The 18,318-nt window shown below is 39.4% G+C and overlaps 2 protein-coding genes across 6 annotated transcripts; one reads left to right on the top strand and one right to left on the bottom strand.

The window, feature by feature from the left end:
* Positions 1–5,815: 5,815 nt before the first annotated feature.
* cdc123 (cell division cycle 123 homolog (S. cerevisiae)) lies at positions 5,816–14,968 on the bottom strand. Of its 2 annotated transcripts, none has more exons than XM_034225969.1 (14): positions 14,572–14,968; positions 13,082–13,166; positions 12,796–12,867; positions 12,605–12,662; positions 11,008–11,040; positions 10,684–10,779; positions 10,389–10,495; positions 10,077–10,128; positions 9,804–9,879; positions 7,846–7,968; positions 7,682–7,710; positions 7,485–7,589; positions 7,180–7,317; positions 5,816–6,474 (listed from the first exon to the last, which is right to left on the bottom strand). In XM_034225969.1, the coding sequence occupies exons 1-14, from the start codon at positions 14,609–14,611 to the stop codon at positions 6,415–6,417; spliced, it is 1,074 nt and encodes a 357-aa protein (XP_034081860.1). In that variant the 5' UTR covers positions 14,612–14,968; the 3' UTR covers positions 5,816–6,414. The 2 variants fall into 2 exon arrangements, with proteins under 2 accessions (XP_034081860.1, XP_034081861.1); XM_034225970.1 differs by lacking the exon at positions 14,572–14,968 and adding an exon at positions 13,254–13,326.
* nudt5 (nudix (nucleoside diphosphate linked moiety X)-type motif 5) lies at positions 13,825–16,881 on the top strand. Of its 4 annotated transcripts, none has more exons than XM_034225975.1 (10): positions 13,825–13,905; positions 14,164–14,237; positions 14,666–14,733; positions 14,815–14,867; positions 14,944–15,051; positions 15,132–15,227; positions 15,319–15,420; positions 15,691–15,699; positions 15,786–15,839; positions 15,927–16,881. In XM_034225975.1, the coding sequence occupies exons 2-10, from the start codon at positions 14,181–14,183 to the stop codon at positions 16,034–16,036; spliced, it is 657 nt and encodes a 218-aa protein (XP_034081866.1). In that variant the 5' UTR covers positions 13,825–13,905; positions 14,164–14,180; the 3' UTR covers positions 16,037–16,881. The 4 variants fall into 4 exon arrangements, with proteins under 4 accessions (XP_034081866.1, XP_034081863.1, XP_034081862.1 ...); XM_034225972.1 differs by having other exon boundaries at positions 13,899–13,987; XM_034225971.1 differs by having other exon boundaries at positions 13,900–13,999.
* The last annotated feature ends 1,437 nt before the right edge of the window (positions 16,882–18,318 follow it).

Raw genomic sequence — 18,318 nt, forward strand, 5'->3', positions numbered from 1 at the left:
TCTCCTCTTATCTCTATCTCTCGCGCTCTCTCTCTCTCTCTCTCTCTCTCTCTCTCTCTCTCTCTCTCTCTCTCTCTCCTGCACCTCTCCAATTATTTAAACAGCTGCTGTCAATTTCACGAGTAGAAAACATCACTTCCTGTCAGATCTTTCAAAAATAAAAGCCTATATATTTACACAACGTGGAGCATGAATACATTATTATTGACACATTACAGATGTGTTAAGGTGTTCCGTAATGTTCACAATATAATACGTATATTACCATTATTAGGACTAATATAGTAAAACCATACATCATACATCAAATGTCTGTGTTAATATCATAGGTTAATATATAATATATATATACAGCTCTGGAAAAAATAAATAATCCACTGCATAATTATCAGTTTCTTTGGTTTTACTAATTATAGTTATGCCTTTTAGTAAAATTATAATTGTTTTGTTATAACATTTCTCACATTTCTGTTTTATTTTTAAAGCAATTTCCCCAAGTTTCCTGTAATACGCTGTTACGCATGCGTAGCTTGACCGCGGTCCTGCATGTCTGACGTCGTTATACGATTTTCGGGTTTTCCTCTTCTGCACAACAACTTGATGCGTTTTATTTCACTCACTACATGTTAAACTGTGTACAATAATACTAAAACGGAGCCATATTTTGGCAATGCATGTTGTTATGTAGATCAAAAAAAAAACCTGATGGGATGCTACTCTTGCATCTTGTCCGATAAAAGGAGTGATGGTGTAAGTTCGCAATGCACTCACTATGGGACCTCCAACAGCAGGGCTCCACACAGTGGCACGTGGATCAGCTGTGACCCGGCTGCAGCCTCACCTTCACCGGGCTTAAACCGTGCTCTGATCCCTGGGTCAGCTCAGGCCGGGTAACTGTGTGTGAGTGTGTACATTGTGTGTGTGGGGGGGGGGGGGGGGGGGGGGGGGGGGGGGGGAGACACAGACAGAGGGAGGAGTGGGGGAATGTGTTGCAGCTTCTCATGAGTATTCTAGCTGCAAACTACTGCAGCTCTTCCTCAGCATCAGCCAGGACACTCCTCTCCCTCCCCCGTCCTCCCTCACGCTTTACTCCAAGTCAGCAGATCTGACCTCCCCTGATGAAAGATGATTACCCAGCTGCAAAAGGAAGGAGGAGGAGGAGAAGCAAAGGGCATCAGACCATTTAAAGAGGATGAAGGTGGAGGAAGATTACATGGTGTGCACAGACAGAATCATTACAATGTCACCCCATGTCATCATGACTCCATTAAATACATAGACCTGTGCTCATGCCACAGCCATGACGTCTGTGTCAGTAAACTACGCAGTCAGACACGTCTCTGCAAGAAAGGCCCAGGTGGAGCAAATAAAACAGATGGTGTCACAGTCATCTTTGAAATGTATTAGTGACACCTGTGAGTCATAAAGTCATAATGTCTGCTGTGAAAAATATTTCCCAAGAGCAATAGTGAACGATCTAGCTGGTTGAATTAAAACGGAATAATTTGGTTTACTGAGATTGTTGGCCTTCCCTACTTTGGGTTATCTTTTTGTGAGATTTACTTTTTTTTGTTTTATTCTTTATTTATTCGGGGTCACATTATATTAAGAGTACAGTTTTGCAAATGATATATTTTTAGAGACCCGAAAATGACAAATGAAATACCAAACAAAATTAGTCAAATGAAATAAAAACGAAAAAGTACACAGGGGTTGTTTGAAATGTCAAATATCTACACTTGTACTCCTGCATTACATTGCATTTAGCTGACGCTTTTATCCAAAGCGACTTACAATAAGTGTATTCGACCAAGAAGATACAAACTTGAAGATCAGGTTTCATAGAGCCAAAACATTTCAAGTGCATCTACTTAAACACACGCACGTACACATATATACATGTATATAATATTATACATATACATACATATACCCATATACAAGCACACCGACATACATATACACAAATATACATACATATACACAAGCATGTACAGTGGGGCAAAAAAGTATTTAGTCAGTCACCAATTGTGCAAGTTCTCCCACTTAAAAAGATGAGAGAGGCCTGTCATTTAATTTCCATCCTAGGTACACTTCAACTATGAGACAAAATGAGAAAAAAAATCCAGAAAATCACATTGTCTGATTTTTAAAGAATTTATTTGCAAATTATGGTGGAAAATAAGTATTTGGTCAATAACAAAAGTTCATCTCAATACTTTGTTATATACCCTTTGTTGGCAATGACAGAGTTCAAACGTTTTCTGTAAGTCTTCACAAGGTTTTCACACACTGTTGCTGGTATTTTGGCCCATTCCTCCATGCAGATCTCCTCTAGAGCAGTGATGTTTTGGGGCTGTCACTGGGCAACACAGACTTTCAACTCCCTCCAAAGATTTTCTATGGGGTTGAGATCTGGAGACTGGCTAGGCCACTCCAGGACCTTGAAATGCTTCTTACGAAGCCACTCCTTCGTTGCCCGGGCGGTGTGGTTTGGGATCATTGTCATGCTGAAAGGACCCAGCCACGTTTAATCTTCAATGCCCTTGCTGATGGAAGGAGGTTGTCACTCAAAATCTCACGATACATGGCCCCATTCATTCTTTCCTTTACACGGATCAGTCGTCCTGGTCCCTTTGCAGAAAAACAGCCCCAAAGCATGATGTGTCCACCCCCATGTTTCACAGTAGGTATGGTGTTCTTTGGATGCAACTCAGCATTCTTTCTCCTCCAAACACGTCTAGTTGAGTTTTTACCAAAAAGTTCTATTTTGGTTTCATCTGACCATATGACATTCTCCCAATCCTCTTCTGGATCATCTAAATGCTCTCTAGCAAACTTCAGACAGGCCTGGACATGTTCTGGCTTAAGCAGGGGGACACGTCTGGCACTGCAGGATTTGAGTCCCTGGCGGCGTAGTGTGTTACTGATGGTAGCCTTTGTTACTTTGGTCCCAGCTCTCTGCAGGTCATTGAACCGTGTGGTTCTGGGATTTTTGCTCACCGTTCTTGTGATCATTTTGACCCCACGGGGTGAGATCTTGCGTGGAGCCCCAGATCGAGGGAGATTATCAGTGGTCTTGTATGTCTTCCATTTTCTAATAATTGCTCCCACAGTTGATTTCCTCACACCAAGCTGCTTACCTATTGCAGATTCAGTCTTCCCAGCCTGGTGCAGGTCTACAATTTTGTTTCTGGTGTCCTTTGACAGCTCTTTGGTCTTGGCCATAGTGGAGTTTGGAGTGTAACTGTTTGAGGTTGTGGACAGGTGTCCTTTATACTGATAACAAGTTCAAACAGGTGCCATTAATACAGTTAACAAGTGGAGGACAGAGGAGGCTCTTAAAGAAGAAGTTACAGGTCTGTGAGAGCCATACATCTTGTTTGTTTGTAGGTGACCAAATACATATTTTACAGAGGAATTGATCAATTAATTAATTAACAATCCTACAATGTGATTTCCTGGATTCTTTCCCCCCATTCTGTCTCTCATAGTTGAAGTGTACCTAGGATGAAAATTACAGGCCTCTCTCATCTTAAGTGGGAGAACTTGCACAATTGGTGGCTGACTAAATACTTTTTTGCCCCACTGTATGTACACAGACATTCACACACATATACATACAACTATATATGCATATATATCAACATACATATATACACACACACATATACATACACACATACATACACAGCTATACATATACATTCAATCGGTATATAGAAGCACAGTCCAACAAGAGATGGTCGTCATTGGGATATGTAAATTCTCCACTTTTTCCATATTCCTCAAATGTGTTTTCTTGAAGCCTCATGAGGAAAGTAATTATTTCCATAACATACATTTCATGGATTTTTTCTTACCAGTTGTCAAGGGAAGGGATGTCCGCTTTGAGCCATTTTCTAGTTATTGCTTTTTTTGCTGCAACAGTAAGAATTCCAAATAATAGTTTTCTTTTAAGGTTTGTGGAAATTGAATGTACGAGCCCAAATAGAAATTCGTCCCAGTTTAATGGGATTTTTTCCTGTAGTATTATTTCGATTTCTAAATGGATCTTTTGCCAAAAAGTTACTATTAAAGGGCAAGTCCAAAACAAATGGTAGTGATGTGCTAGCTAGTAGTGACATTTCCTCCAGCAGCTGGGGGGCCCTAGATGATGTGATGACTGAGCAGGGCTGAAAAAGTACCTGCTCAGCATCTTCCAACTGAACATCCTGTAGGTGCCTGAGCTAGAGATCTTCCATTGACAAGTACAGTCATTTGTCCAGACTTTGTCAGGGATACTTTTTTTGGTTTCGTTTTTCCATTTGTGTTTTATGTAGAAAGTATTTCCCTTTTTAATATCTTGAAGAGCTTTGTAAAGTTTTGAGATGACTTTCATCCCTGTGTCTGATGTGTATGCACTGGTGAAAACTATTAATAAAGGATTTTCAAGTGGCCTTCTGACTGTCTGACAGAAAACTGTTTTAAGTAGTGGCGTACCTGTAGAATCTAAAAAAATCTCCGTTATTCAACCCATATCGTTTTTTTAGTGTTTTGAAAATCGGTCATGGTTCCTTACTGAAAAATTGCAGTATGAAGTTAAGGTCATGTTTGGCCCAACCTGTACATTTTGTATCTAGCTTGCTCGGGGTGAACTCAAGGTCATGTGAGCACCATCTTAATATCTTCATTTCCTCCAGCAAGTCACTCCTGGTAAGGACCCTAACCATCATTTTAAAGAGAGGTTTATCCAGCGGTTATCTTTTTCCAGTAAGTTTTTAACATGTATTTTATCCCCTAACCTTGCCCTTGATTGGTACTCCTCCCAATATATTATTCTCAATTTCTTTCCATCTAGCTCTGTAGTCTGCTTGCACCAGCAGAAACAAGCTTCTTAATTGGGCTGATAGTAGTCCTTCAAGCAGGGGAGCGATACTCATCCCTTGTTTTTTGCTAGTTGAAGAGTACAGAATCTAATCCTTGGTTTCTTCCCTTGCCAAATGTACCTTGATATGGTTTTATCCCATTCGTTAAACTGCTCGGTCTGTGATTTCAATTGGTTATTCTGGAAAGGTATAAGAGCCTATAGGATGTTCATTTCCACTGATTCTATTCGTGATCCAAAGCTCAGCATTGGGATTAGGTTCCATCTATTTTTATATCTCTTTTATTTTCCTGATTTAGAAGTGTTGAAATGTAGTGTATACAATTCCTTTGAATCTTTAGAGATGCTTACTCCCAGATTGACTTTTTTAATAAGATTATTGATACCTCTGAGTAATGCTGATGTATATATCTACTATCTAAAACTCAGGGTATGTAAGTAAACAAAGTCTAGCTTTAAAGCAGCATTATCTGCCCCCAGCCAGCAAACTATGAACACAACAACGCGATAAAGCAGCAATTTATTTCATCTTTACAATTCACTAAATGAAATGGATTCTTTTTGTATTATCATCTTTCTCACATTACGATTCTTGGTAGAAAGATTGGAGTTCATCGTTGGCCTAAATCTGTATTACTGGTAAACAGTGAAGCCTATCCTCACCTGCTGCTGTTCTGGTGCTTTGTTTACAGGCCGATTTTATTTCAAATGATGATCAATGTGCAACGCACCCCACGCTATTCCCTCGTACACTGAGGAGGTGTACTCTGATCACACCGGCTCTTTCCATCACACTGTAATTGCTCTGCCAGGAATGAAGAAAAAAACCGAGCCGAAATGAAGTGCCCTGCTGTGTGCGCACACAGCTCATTAGCTCCTGGCGTAATGAGAGCTGCTGCGGTAAAAAGAACAATCCCCCCCCCTCCCCCAGACTGACAGCCGAGCCGATACACGACAACAAGTTTAATGGTGTTCTTTCGAAGCAACAGTCTACAGCGATGCATGATGGGAAAAGTGGACTGGGAAAGAGTGCCTTGAGCGACTTCGGAGCAATGAGTGTGTCAAAAGTGTTCAGAGGGGATAGGCAGGGAGAGATGGAGGAGGAGGGGGGGGGGAAATGTAAGGTGACAAACAGCGTTAGTGTTGGATCTGTCACAGCCTCACAACAGACTAGTTCAATTCAATGTGTGAGTTCCTTTTAAATCCAGACAATATGCAGCAAGAAAGACACTCAAACTATTATACACACTTATTTCAAAGTATAAAATCAGCCGTTCTACACAGTGTGAGAGAATACATCCCGCAGCAGTAACAGCCCCCCCCTTAATAAAGTGCTGGACGGCTCAGCAGTGTCCGAGTAGAACATGAGTCCTCAGAGAGCAGTTAGCATGCTGCGCTAATGTAGCATGTTCCATTAGACTAACACCAGACAGATGTTCAAAGAGCACGTACAGCACGTATCGCTCACAGGCTGAAAGGAAAAATAAGCTCTAGCAGGACAGAGGGTGGAGAGTCATGCAGACGACATCGTGTGGAGGGCTTCAGATTCACTTTGGAGCGTTTCCCTCTTCCTCCTCTTCCTCAGAAGCTTCCTGTTGGCTTTTCTTCTGTAAAGGAGAGGTCACACTTTACTGTCAGCAGCCAAACCCTTTTAGACTGTGCAATTCAGCAATAGTATCTTATTAATGCTAATACACTAGTAGATATATTTCCATGAAGTATTGTAGTAAAATATGTATAATTTCTTGTGTTTAAATAAATATTTTGAATTCTATTTTTATCTTTTATTGGACATTTTATTTAGATTTCTTATGTTAATATCAATATTTGTATTCAAATGTATTGGACATTTTCTTTGTTACTCCTTATGTCAATATGAATATTTTTTATTTATTTTATCTTTCATTAGACATTTTAAATTTGACTTTTTAGTAAATACAAATATTTATATTATTTTGTATTTTATTGGACATTTTAAAATGTGACTTTTTAGTAAAATATAAATATTTATATAATTTTTTCATTTCTGAACTTTATGAAATGTCATTATTTTATTGCACATTCTTATGTTTTCATAAATGCTTGTATTCTTTTTTCATCTTTTATTTACTTCATTCAAAAATCGAACACAATTTCCCCCAGGATAAATGATGTACTCTGACTCTGAACATATGCTCACTACTGTCTTTGTCGTTTAACATTAATGACAATACAATGTACGACTACAGAAATGTACTTTGTCCTGTTCCATTACCTTGTGTAGCATAATGGACAATGACATAGTGTTGTGTTGCAGAAAAACTGGCTCTTACCAGTTTGAGGAAGTCCATGAGTTTGTAGGCATCTTCTCCTGTGGAGAGGTCCACAAAGTCCCGAGGGATTCTGTAGCTCAGACAGGGGCTGGGCTGCACCGTCACCTCGCTGGTGGTGCAGCGGAACGCCGGGCCCTCCTGCACAGAAAAATAGAGTCACCATAAAACAGGTTGAACTTCTGATTTAGGAGAACTAAGAGCGGCCTAAGTTCACCCTCACTACAAATACTTTGATTCTCTTCTGAGCCTTTGTGAAGCTCCGCACAATGAAGTCTGTTTTTAGAGAGCGTGTCATGAAAGCTCACCTGTTGCTGGGAGATCTCCCCTCCTGACCTCAGCTCCTCCCAGCTGAAGAGCAGAGAGTCTGTGAGCGCTCCGAAGGGGTTCAGGTCTATCAGCCACACCCTGCCCTGCAACACACACACACACAAACAGAAGTGTAACTCAGTTTGAGAGTGACTATTTTAAAGTGGACTATGTCAAAATGCACCAGTGTGCTCACCTCACTATCTCTGTAGACGTCAAACACAACTGTAAAACAGAAACACAGTCATCTTACATTTACATCAACACACGTTGAATAGAGACACATTGGATCTGTGTTTTCTGCTTTTCCTGCTGTGTGTTAGTGGAGCTTGGCACAGACAGAGGAGGGGAAACACTCACAGTCTTCGTCAGGGAAGTTGTACTGGACGTGCTGGCTAAAGAACTCCTGGATGGCGTGACTGACCTGCTCCTCCTGCTTCAACACGTGATGGTAATACTGTGTGTAGTCCCTCTGGGAGATAGCTGCCAACACAGACACACACCATGAGGGGAGCTCTGACAGGTCGAGCATTAAACACTATACCTATAGCAATCAAACTAATTCCCATTTCAGACATATTCAGCTCAGCTCTGTACAAATCCAGCATGCTAATCCAATTGAGTGGCTCAGAGATGCATTGTTTGGTTAACAGCAGGGGTATTGTTTAAATACTCTGTTAGTCCGTCATACAACATGTTACTTAAAGGGGCCCCGTTATGCTTGTTGGGGTGTTCCCTGTCCTGTAGTGTGTTTTATAGGTTTTAGTGTCAATGGTCTGCAAAGGCTAAAATCCTAAAGTTCCCTCCAGAGGTAGTTTCTCTAGAAAAACACCTGGTGACATCACTCCGTAACACTCACGCTTATTAAATCGACCAGTGCTATAGCTCATTGTATGTGATGGCTAAGGGCTGGGACATCTCTAAGTGGTTGACCAATCACAACAGAGCCGACCAGCTAACCCAGTGGTTCCCAACCTGGGGGGCGCCAGAGATCGCAGGGGGGGCGCCAGGCCTCAGATGATTTGAGGCCAAATATGATATTTAGACTTTTTTTTTTTTACATATAATTGTAACTCAATACATGATTGTCACTAAAAGCCTTGTCTCTTCATTACAATACAAAAAATAATTGATTAATTAATTTGAATAAAAATTCAAGTTAGTATTAAAGGCATAAAAATACAAAAATGTATAATTCTTTCTTTAATAGAAATGTTTCTTCTGCCCGTAAAGTGTCCAAACCGGGCTTTGCTGGATAAGCGCATTTTTAAAACATAGTCATTGTCCATGCCGGTTTCAGTTGGATTATTTGTCACAGTTGCTCCGATCAGATTCGGTCTCCTCCATGTAGATTATTTACGACTTTTGAATCCACATAAACACATCGGCAAAATCCGGCTTACTTTGAGCATGTGTTTTAAACAGTTTAATCCCTTTGTGAATTGTTTCCGCCGTCCTTTCATTTCTTCATACAGCGGGAATCCAAATGAGTTAATCCTGAGTCCAATAACCATCAAAGTCACTCCAATAGTGCTCCTTAATTACGCTTTCATCCTCCTTTAACAAAATACTTCACATTCATCCAGTTTGTGACAGTAGTTGTAGCATTTTTGAGACTTTTAAACTTTAAATACCACTGTTGCGCCCCCCCTCCCGTGAGTGTGTGTGTGTGTGTGTGTGTGTGGGGGGGGGGCGGCCCTTCCAACAGGAGTCATTTGGGGGGGCTCTTGGGAAAAAAGGTTGGGAACCACTGAGCTAACCAATCAGAGCAGGGTGAAAAGAGTTGCTGCAGCACAGGCAGTATGAGAAAAATAAAGAAATCTTTGAACATTAAAAGCATGTAAACATGTCACAGTAGAGGAAGAAAATACAAATATGAACCTGAGCATTTGCATAATAGGGAGGGGCCCTTTAAGAAAAGGTATCAGCACCGAAATATAGCGAAGGAACCAAAGGTTAAAGCATTCATTCTGCAGAAAATAAAACTATATTATTGTATTAAATCCCAGTTTGTAAATGTTGTGCTTATATCTATTGATTACTATGTAGTGTAATGTAATGTTCAGATTCTATATAATAAATCAGAACGTTTTAGTTGATTATTTTCTGTTGATCTAGGTAAGTAACTAGTGATTAATGTCAGACTAATGTAGCGTAGTAAAAAGTACATGTTTTTCTTGGTTGTAGTGAAGTAAAATGAATTAGCAGAACATGATCAGGGTTTTATTACATAATTGGTTGATAGCAATCACTGCTTAATTAGTATATTGATTTTCTTTCCAAAAATCCAGAATGAATAGTGAGCGCAGAGTTTTTACCGATCAGTTTGTTTTCTCTGACGAAGCAGCGAAACTCTCCGCCAGGAATCAGCTCACTCCACTTTCTCAGGACCAGCTGAGGACAGCACAGATATTACAGGATTACTCAATAACAATGAACATTGCACCTATTTCAACATGGAGGAGGTGGTCAAGTCTAACTACATGTTGATAATATAACAGATTTTCCTTCCTAGAAAAAGTGACTTTGTAATTGCATCAGAACAACAGATCAAAACACAAGCTAATCAAAATACTCTAGAGTTAAAATACCTCATAGTTAATGACTGGATCTGGAGAGTCCTGGTCACTACATTGAAGGAATCTGCAGAAAGAAATTAAGTTACAATCCCTATACAAAATGTGTATGTAGCATCATAAGGGTTGTTTATTGATTCTGATCTGATTATAATTTCTATTTCTATTTTCACTGCAAACGTCACCTCAACAAGTTTGTTTTGAACATATTAAATAGAATATATCAGATTGACTTCTCTACTCAGGCCCACGCAAGCACGCTGTGGATATCGGTTGCCATCTAAATGCGAAATGTGTGTGTTGATGTCGTTGGGAGGAGAGGCTTACGGCTGCGTGAGGTCGTGAGTGATGAAGTCAGAACTTTTGAAGAGCAGGAATATATCACGGAGGCTGTCACACTGCAGGGAACTGTTCAGAGCAATCCAGTTAGCATCCTGACACACACAAACACACAAAAAAGCATTGTTAAGTTGTGTCCAATAATGAAGTGGAGCAAAAAACACAGGTTAAGTTTTTTTTTTTTTTTTTTTTTTTTAAAGGTATATTTTCTTATCAATGAATTACTCTGCCAGTGAAAATGAAGCAGGCATACAGTTTTTCATTTGAGTGCAGTTTTATTTACCCGTGGAGCGCTCCAGTTGAGTTTGGGGAAGACACGCCCGCCAAGAGCGTTTATGGCCTCCAGCACTTTGGAAGTGAATTCTGGGAACTCAGGTGCCTAGAAGACACACAACAACATCATCATAACATGGCAGTCACAACTACTGAATTATAAAATGTGTATGAAAAGAAAGAATGGTATTACTGTAAAATGCAGAGAGCAGTAGCATAAAGTGAGTTAGGAAACTGACCAGCTCATGCTAATATAGACTGCAAAACACATTTCATTAGGCAGTCAATAAATGCTACATTTGATTGGGCACAGATCAACATTCAATGTACGTACAGTGGCAGTGGTGGTTGTCTCATCGTCTGACCACTGGAGGGAGGAGAAGAAACAGCTAAATTAAATGCATGTTGGGATTTACTGTGATATCTATATATATTTGAAGTGATAAGATAGGTATGACTTTAGAGCAGGGGTGCCCAACCAGTCGATCGCGATCGACCGGGAGATTCCCAGTCGATCGCGAGATGTGTCTAAAAATAGAACAACAATATTCTGTTTTATCGTTAATGTCCTATAACATAATCTTCCTGTGCTAGAATAATGCACTTGAACGCATCAAAGCTTTGTGATTGGCCGGCATGACCCCATGTGTCGGGGCGTGGCTAGTGGGCAGTGGGCACTATTTCGCTGACGTTGTCCGTGTCAACAGGAGTGACAGTCCGCACACAAACAAGACCGCAATTATGGCAGAAGCAAAACATATAATTGTCACTCCGAGTGGGAGGTTTGATTATTTTTGTATTTATTCCAATTCAAAGTCCATCTGTCTCATCTGCAATGCGAGCGTAGCTTTATCGAAGAAGGGTAATTTCGGAGCAGCATTTCAAAACAGTGCACAAACGCTACGAGACGGAATTCCCTCCTAATTCTGCCCTACGCTCCAAAAGGGGAGGGGCCTGAAAGGACAGCTAAATGCACAGCAGTCCATTTTCACCAGGCCCAACAACAAGAGCAAGGCTGCTACCATAGCATCTTATCGTGTCAAGTCACGTTCTTGCGAAACACATGAAGTCTTTCAAAGACGGCGAAGTTGTGAAAGAAGTATTCCTGGAGGCTGCGACGCGCTTTTGGGGGACAGTAAAAAACAGTAGCATTTCAACAGGTTTTTGATAAAATCTCAAGTTAGATACCGTTATTAATCAGCTGTACGTTTTAGTTTGTTTGAACTTATTCATTATAATTATTGTACAAAATGGTATAAGAATGCAAACTTAAATTGATTATAGTCTGTTATCAATTCAGGTTAAGAAACTAGTGTTGCTTGCATCCTATTTTAAAAAGGCATTTATTTTTATATTCTACTAAAATGCAACAAAAAAATTGTTTGATTTTATTAATTTTGTCTTTTTTATTGCACTTTGGCAGCAGATTCCTGTAGCTTCAGATCTCAGTTGTCTTATAAGTAAGCCTCATTTATACTTTTGTAGCAACACTATTTTTATATAATGACAAAGAAAGGGTTCAGAGTCTTTTCTTTTTTCCTGTGTCATATGTGGCAGCACTGTTCAATGTTTCTTGAAAACATTACCCACTGTAGTGACGTGTGAATAAACTCCAACTCCGTATCAACAACACTGTTGTGTAACTTCAGTTAAATACTTGTATGTGTGTAGATTAGAAAGAGGTAAGATAAAGGATCTGCAGTATTTTATGAAGTATTAATTGTACGAAGGTCAGTTTTATACAAGTAGAAGTGTGTATTTACCTGGTAGTAGGCTGTCAGTAATGGCTACGCCTCTCTATTTGGACTGGTAGATCTCGGCAGACTGGCAACTTTAAAAGTAGCTCTCGGTTCAAAAAAGGTTGGGCACCCCTGCTTTAGAGGATGTATTTATAAATGGACAAATAGTGAAAATAGCCTTGGTCTCTGTACCTGAATGTCCTCTTCTTCGTCCGAGTTGCTGTTGTTATTGTGCACATTGTCATGGCCACTGACAGAAAAGAAAGCAGAAAATAATGATTTAGCAGGATTCATATTATGAGATGGAGAAAATGTGTGTTGTAAATGGAACTGCTTAAGGTCTCGTGGCCTGTTTGCTATGATGCATGAATAAGGGTCCCTACCTTCCAGAGACTACCAGTGTGCCATCGTCCAGTAAATACTCTATTACATTTTGAGGCAGCGGGAGAATCACACTGCAAAAAAAGAAAAGAAATAACAGACATGAGAAGAAGAAATGGGTTTAATGGAGCTGCCCAGAACAAAATGATGTTATAATACACACGATAATAAATAGAAAGACAGGCAAGTAGCTGCGTTAGCCTTCGGTTAAATGGACTAGCGCTAGCTTTTACAGCAACAACAATGTGCATTTGTCCGGGACTTTCTGTACAAACATTTGCTGTTTACCTTTTAATCGTATGTTTCTTGAATATTGGATACCAAACCGAAAACTGACAGTTGGCCACTTGCTCCTTCTTCATGCTGCAATATCCTGAAATGTAAAAGAGTGCAACAGTATATATCTTCCGAACTCCTGGTCCCTAAATGTCGCCGGACCATTGTTATTTAATATATTGACCATTTTAGGCAGCACTGCTTTCCATTCACGCTGCTATGAATGTATTTTATTGCATTTTAATCAAATTGGTAAACAAAATGAGCTTTATTTATAGAATTGTGTAATATATATGTGTTTACAGAAGGGGAAGCTTTTGTGAGACGTACGTGTGGGCGTGGTCGGTGAATTTGGGACATAGATCGTTTATTGAAGAAGATTCACTCAGCACCTTAAAAAACTACATTTGCTTTGTTCAGAGCACACATTTTTACTTTTCCAAATACACGACATGAGATACTGATTACACCATTAATAAACATTTCAGACATTATTTTGATATTACATTTAATTAGTGCTAGATTAAACTTACTAATAACACTAACAATGGCTGTAGTCAAGCCTTGACAGAGAGCCAATGCACAATAGCAGGATCCTAAAATCAAAGTAGATACATAAAATAATAGTTATTTTTTTCGTTGCATGTATTGGTGTGCTATTGAATGCCTTTGAAAATGCAGAATTAAATTATACAATATAAGTAGTTAGTTGGGATTAAAACTATTTATGTTCCCTTACTGAGGAATACAACTAGTCTCCGGAAGTGGATGCAGAGTGACTCATCGCTTCCTATGTATTATCTCTTTCTCTCAATTCATTGCGGTTGGGATTTCACGTGAGTTCAGTTTAGTTTGTTCATTTCTAATGTATGATTAGTGTAAGTATAAAATACACGATCTCTGGCAGTATAGCTGACTGTAAGCATCTAGGTAATGGGTATACACAAGTACCCGAAGAGAAAAGCTCAAAGTTTGGCTAATTTTCCATCCCATGATCACAGCTCGGTGGTTTTTGTTAAATCTGATTAGTTGTATAGCTTAACTTGTAATCAACATATTCGAAGCTTTCTCACTCGCCTTTCCTCCGTTTGCAGATATCCAGAGAGTGAAAATGAGCAACCCTGAGGCCTCTAAAGAGACTTGTGCTCCACACGTAGTGAAAGAAGAGGTAACACTGCGTCTATTTTCAGGCTTTATTTGTGTGTATAAACTATAACTTATAATTTCTCATAAACTCATATTCTTTACCAACTATTATCCCCTATCCTAACTCATCAATGTGTAATATCAAGCAATGCAAAGCAGCATATTATATATTTCAAACTCATTTTAAAGATATTACTGATTTGTCATGCACACCACTGAGGAATATCTTCTAAAGTAGACACTATTACACAATTCAAACCAAATTGGCCCTTTGATTGATCATTTTAAAAATCATTACATGAGTACAATGATTTTAATTTATTCATTTCGATAGCTTTTAAGCTTTCAGTACTCACGCTGCTCTGTAGGAAAGCTTCTGCTGGTTACTTGTGACATTGATTGGCCGTAGAGGAATGTGATTATTGAGTAGCATCACTTCATCTGTTTCAGCTCATGGCAGCAGGACAATGGCTGAAGCTGGAGAAGATGACCTATGTGGACCGTTCCGGAAGCACCAGGTACTGTCCGCTCTACGACTGACACCACTTCATCATCACACAAGTTTCCCGCTAACACTTCATCCTGTTTTCCTCCACCAGAACCTGGGAAACCGTGAAAAGGACGACGAGGCTCACCAATCCAAGTGCAGATGGTATGTGTTAGCCCCTCAGTGTAATCTTAATTAAAATGGAGTTTGCAGGCTGTAACACTTCCCCCCCGCCCCACAGCTGTTGGAGTCATCGCCCTGCTGAAGCGCACGCTCCATAAGGACTGTGTTGTGATGGTGAAGCAGTTTCGTCCTCCTATGGGAAGCTACACTCTGGAGTTTCCTGCAGGTCAGAAGGTTACACATGATAAAAAAAGTCTTTCAATTGTATATGTAGCTGATCATGTGACACGGTGTCTGTGTGCTCAGGGCTCATTGACGAGGGGGAGAGTGCAGAGGTTGCTGCGCTGAGGGAGCTGAAAGAAGAGACCGGATTCAGAGGAGAAGTAGTGGGAGTCACTCCAGGTGTGTGTGTGTGTGTGTGTGTGTGGCGCAATGTGAACTTTTTTGTTTTGGGAACATATGTTGTGAGCATTAAATATGGTGTTGATTGCAGTGACCTGTCTGGACCCCGGCCTGTCTAACTGCACCACCCAGATCGTCATGGTGAACATCAACGGAGATGAAGGAGAGAACATCAACCCAACACAGCAGCTCGGTGAGAAGACAGGAAGCATTCATTTTAGCTTTACTAACTTTTCTAAATACACATTTGATCTTTTTGTACACATCATCATTAATGCTCACTTATTCCATAAATTCGCCCGTACAATCAAATTATTTCTCAGGTCACATAATTGTCACTTAATTTGTTCTCTTGGGTTCGACCTACATTTTAATACTAACACAAATCCTACCAATAAGAACAGTAGCTCGTCTGAAATATAAAAAAACCTAAATAATGTTGTTCTCCTTTGCTCTTCTACAGGGGATGGAGGTGAGTTTTGTTCCTTATTCTATCAGAAATAATCATTTTCTCTCATAAAGCAAAAAATCACATGAGCCTTAACCCTCTCTTTGCAGAATTTGTCGAAGTCGTTCTGCTACCTCTTGATGAATTCCAGTCAAAAATAGATGGTGAGGCTTTTACTTTTTTCCAGTGGGTAATATTAGCATTTAGACAACAAAAAACCCACTAACTCACTTCCTTGTTTTATGGGGCAGTTCTTCTGAAGAAAGAAGACATCGTGGTGGACAGTAAAGTGTACATGTTTGCCATGGGGATGGCCCAGGCCTTCTTCAAGCCCATGGAGCTTCCTGTCCTGAAGCAGTAAGAGAACAAGAGAACAAGAAATAGTATTTTCCTGTTTCATAGGGCTCCTGCACGGGACTGGAAAATCAGCATTGAAATGGAAATTCCAAAATGATATAGGAAAGTTGTTGTTACATTGGGGTTTGAGACACCATGCAATCAGTATTTTAATATTTGTTTCTTTAAAGACAAAAATGTAATAATGATATGTAGAAAGTGACCCTATGAAAGAGCCCTAACATGTAGGGGACCACTGTTTGATCTCAGAATGGAGCTACTACCATTCATCTTAAAAACTGAAGCGTATTCTGCCGGCCAATCGTTCATCGTTGCACACTTAACTCAGAATATCTTTCAGCCTCCAATGCCTTACTTGACAAACAGTCATTTCCAGGTTGGTATGAAATTAAATGTAGGTTGAGAAGCAGTTTGTTGTAATTTTAGTTTAGTGATTGTCAAACATTCCTAACATACTGCTTTTCAATGGAAGAAACAAATAACCTGTTAAATATAACAGTTGTTGAAGAACTATGTAATTATTGCTTCATTTAATTCCCTTTTTTTTGTTCTCTCGGATAACTTCAAGCAAGCATTTTGTCTGTATGCATGCTAAACTCACTAACTTTAGAGGAAGTTAACAAGTAATTACTTACAAAATAACTAATGCATTGTTACATTTAGTATTTGATTGATATATTAACAGCATTTGAACAATGTGAGGGGTTTCTTCTGTGTAACTACTGTGTTGGAACAAAAATATGCTGTTAATGCAGAAACTGACTGATGAATAAGAAATGTATGCTGTACTTATCCTAGCAACTGCAAATGATTGACCAATAAATAAATATTGCACTACTTTTTCTAAAACTCAAGATCCTTTTTTTAAAGTGTATTTGTCTGAGCTCATTTTTATACACATGCTTTGAGTAGTAGTATGTGATGTGATATGCAGATAAGACACAATATCTTAGCTTTGTTACATTGTAAGTCAAATGTAATCTAAGTTAAATGGATAACTCATGGTTTGATTAGTGCACATTTCAATTTTATATCATTTTAATATAATAAACACATTATTTATATACAACATGATTTATTGTATACCCTACCACAGTGGTTCCCAAACGGTGTGCCGTGAGGCAAGTCCGGGTGTGCCGTGGGATTTTGTGACAACCATACGTTATTATTGCAATATACAACTACACAAAAATAATATTTCTTTCATTTACTATATCAGTACTTTGTAGGTTTATATGTACGTAATCTGCGCGACTTGCGCGTCCACATCTCCACGTGCAGTGCTGCATAAACATGGCTGAGTCAGCGATAACTTTCCATGGGTGGAGGTATGCCCATTATTTTGAGTTCGTCCGAAGAATAGACAGGAATGTGACGGTGAGGTGCAAACTGTGTCCAGGCCAGAAGCTGTTATCCACTGCTGTAAACACCACGTCAAACCTCAACAAACACCTGCAAAGAACACATGCTTTTTTGTTTATATCACGTCTGTTCTTCTTCTCTGTCTTCCGGTTGTTGCCTGTTTTGAATGACAAATACACACTACCGCCGCCTGCTGGTAAGGAAGATTATTGCCACTCACGCATGCGCAGTTCGTACGTGCTCGGCGAGTAAAGTAACGAGTTACTTTATGTAGATAGTAACGAAGTAGTTTAATATATTATTTTATTTAAGTAATATGTCATATATTACATTTTTTTAGTAACGACCCCATCTCTGGAGTTGGTGTTCTCTACTCTGATTTACATGAAGAACAACAGGAGGTCACGGCTCTCTGTTGAACAGGACTTGCGAGTGGCCCTCTCCTCAGTGCCACCAAGGATTAAAAAATCCTGTGCGCCCCGACAGGCACATGTATCTCACTAATTTGTAAATCGGCAAAATGTTTCAATGCTGATTGCTGAAATGTTACATTTATAATTTGTAGTTCAGGACCATGGATAATGCAGCTTCCTTGCATTGACAGTTCTCTGTGCTGAATTTCTGCTGAGTTTCCTTTGCCTCATTTTTAATGTTGTGACCTGTCTGGTTTAAATGAGTGTGTTGCTGCTTTGATGAAGCCTAATTTGATAAAGTTTCAAATTAATTTCTGAAATATTTCGTTAATAAATATTTCATGAGTAATATAGTTGTCTTTGTCACATTTTATTTGGCATTAGTAAATAATTATGCACATTTACAGATATTTTACATGATATGAGTGATAACACGTGTTATAAGGGCTATTTTGCACAATAGGTGTGCCTTGAGATTTTTACTTGTCCTTTGGTGTGCCTTGGCTTGGGC

This window comes from Gymnodraco acuticeps, unplaced genomic scaffold (assembly GCF_902827175.1).
Source record: "Gymnodraco acuticeps unplaced genomic scaffold, fGymAcu1.1, whole genome shotgun sequence".
Taxonomy (NCBI): domain Eukaryota; kingdom Metazoa; phylum Chordata; class Actinopteri; order Perciformes; family Bathydraconidae; genus Gymnodraco; species Gymnodraco acuticeps.

Coding starts and splice junctions, on each gene's coding strand:
- nudt5 (XM_034225971.1), top strand. CDS start 13,939: ATGATTAGTGTAAGTATAAAATACACGATCTCTGGCAGTATAGCTGAC. Junction 14,238..14,665: donor CACACGTAGTGAAAGAAGAG/GTAACACTGCGT, acceptor CATCTGTTTCAG/CTCATGGCAGCAGGACAATG. Junction 15,228..15,318: donor AGTAGTGGGAGTCACTCCAG/GTGTGTGTGTGT, acceptor TGTTGATTGCAG/TGACCTGTCTGGACCCCGGC.
- cdc123 (XM_034225969.1), bottom strand. CDS start 14,611: ATGTCACAAGTAACCAGCAGAAGCTTTCCTACAGAGCAGC. Junction 11,041..12,604: donor ACGAAGAAGAGGACATTCAG/GTACAGAGACCA, acceptor TCCTCCCTCCAG/TGGTCAGACGATGAGACAAC. Junction 10,496..10,683: donor TCAACTGGAGCGCTCCACGG/GTAAATAAAACT, acceptor TGTGTGTGTCAG/GATGCTAACTGGATTGCTCT.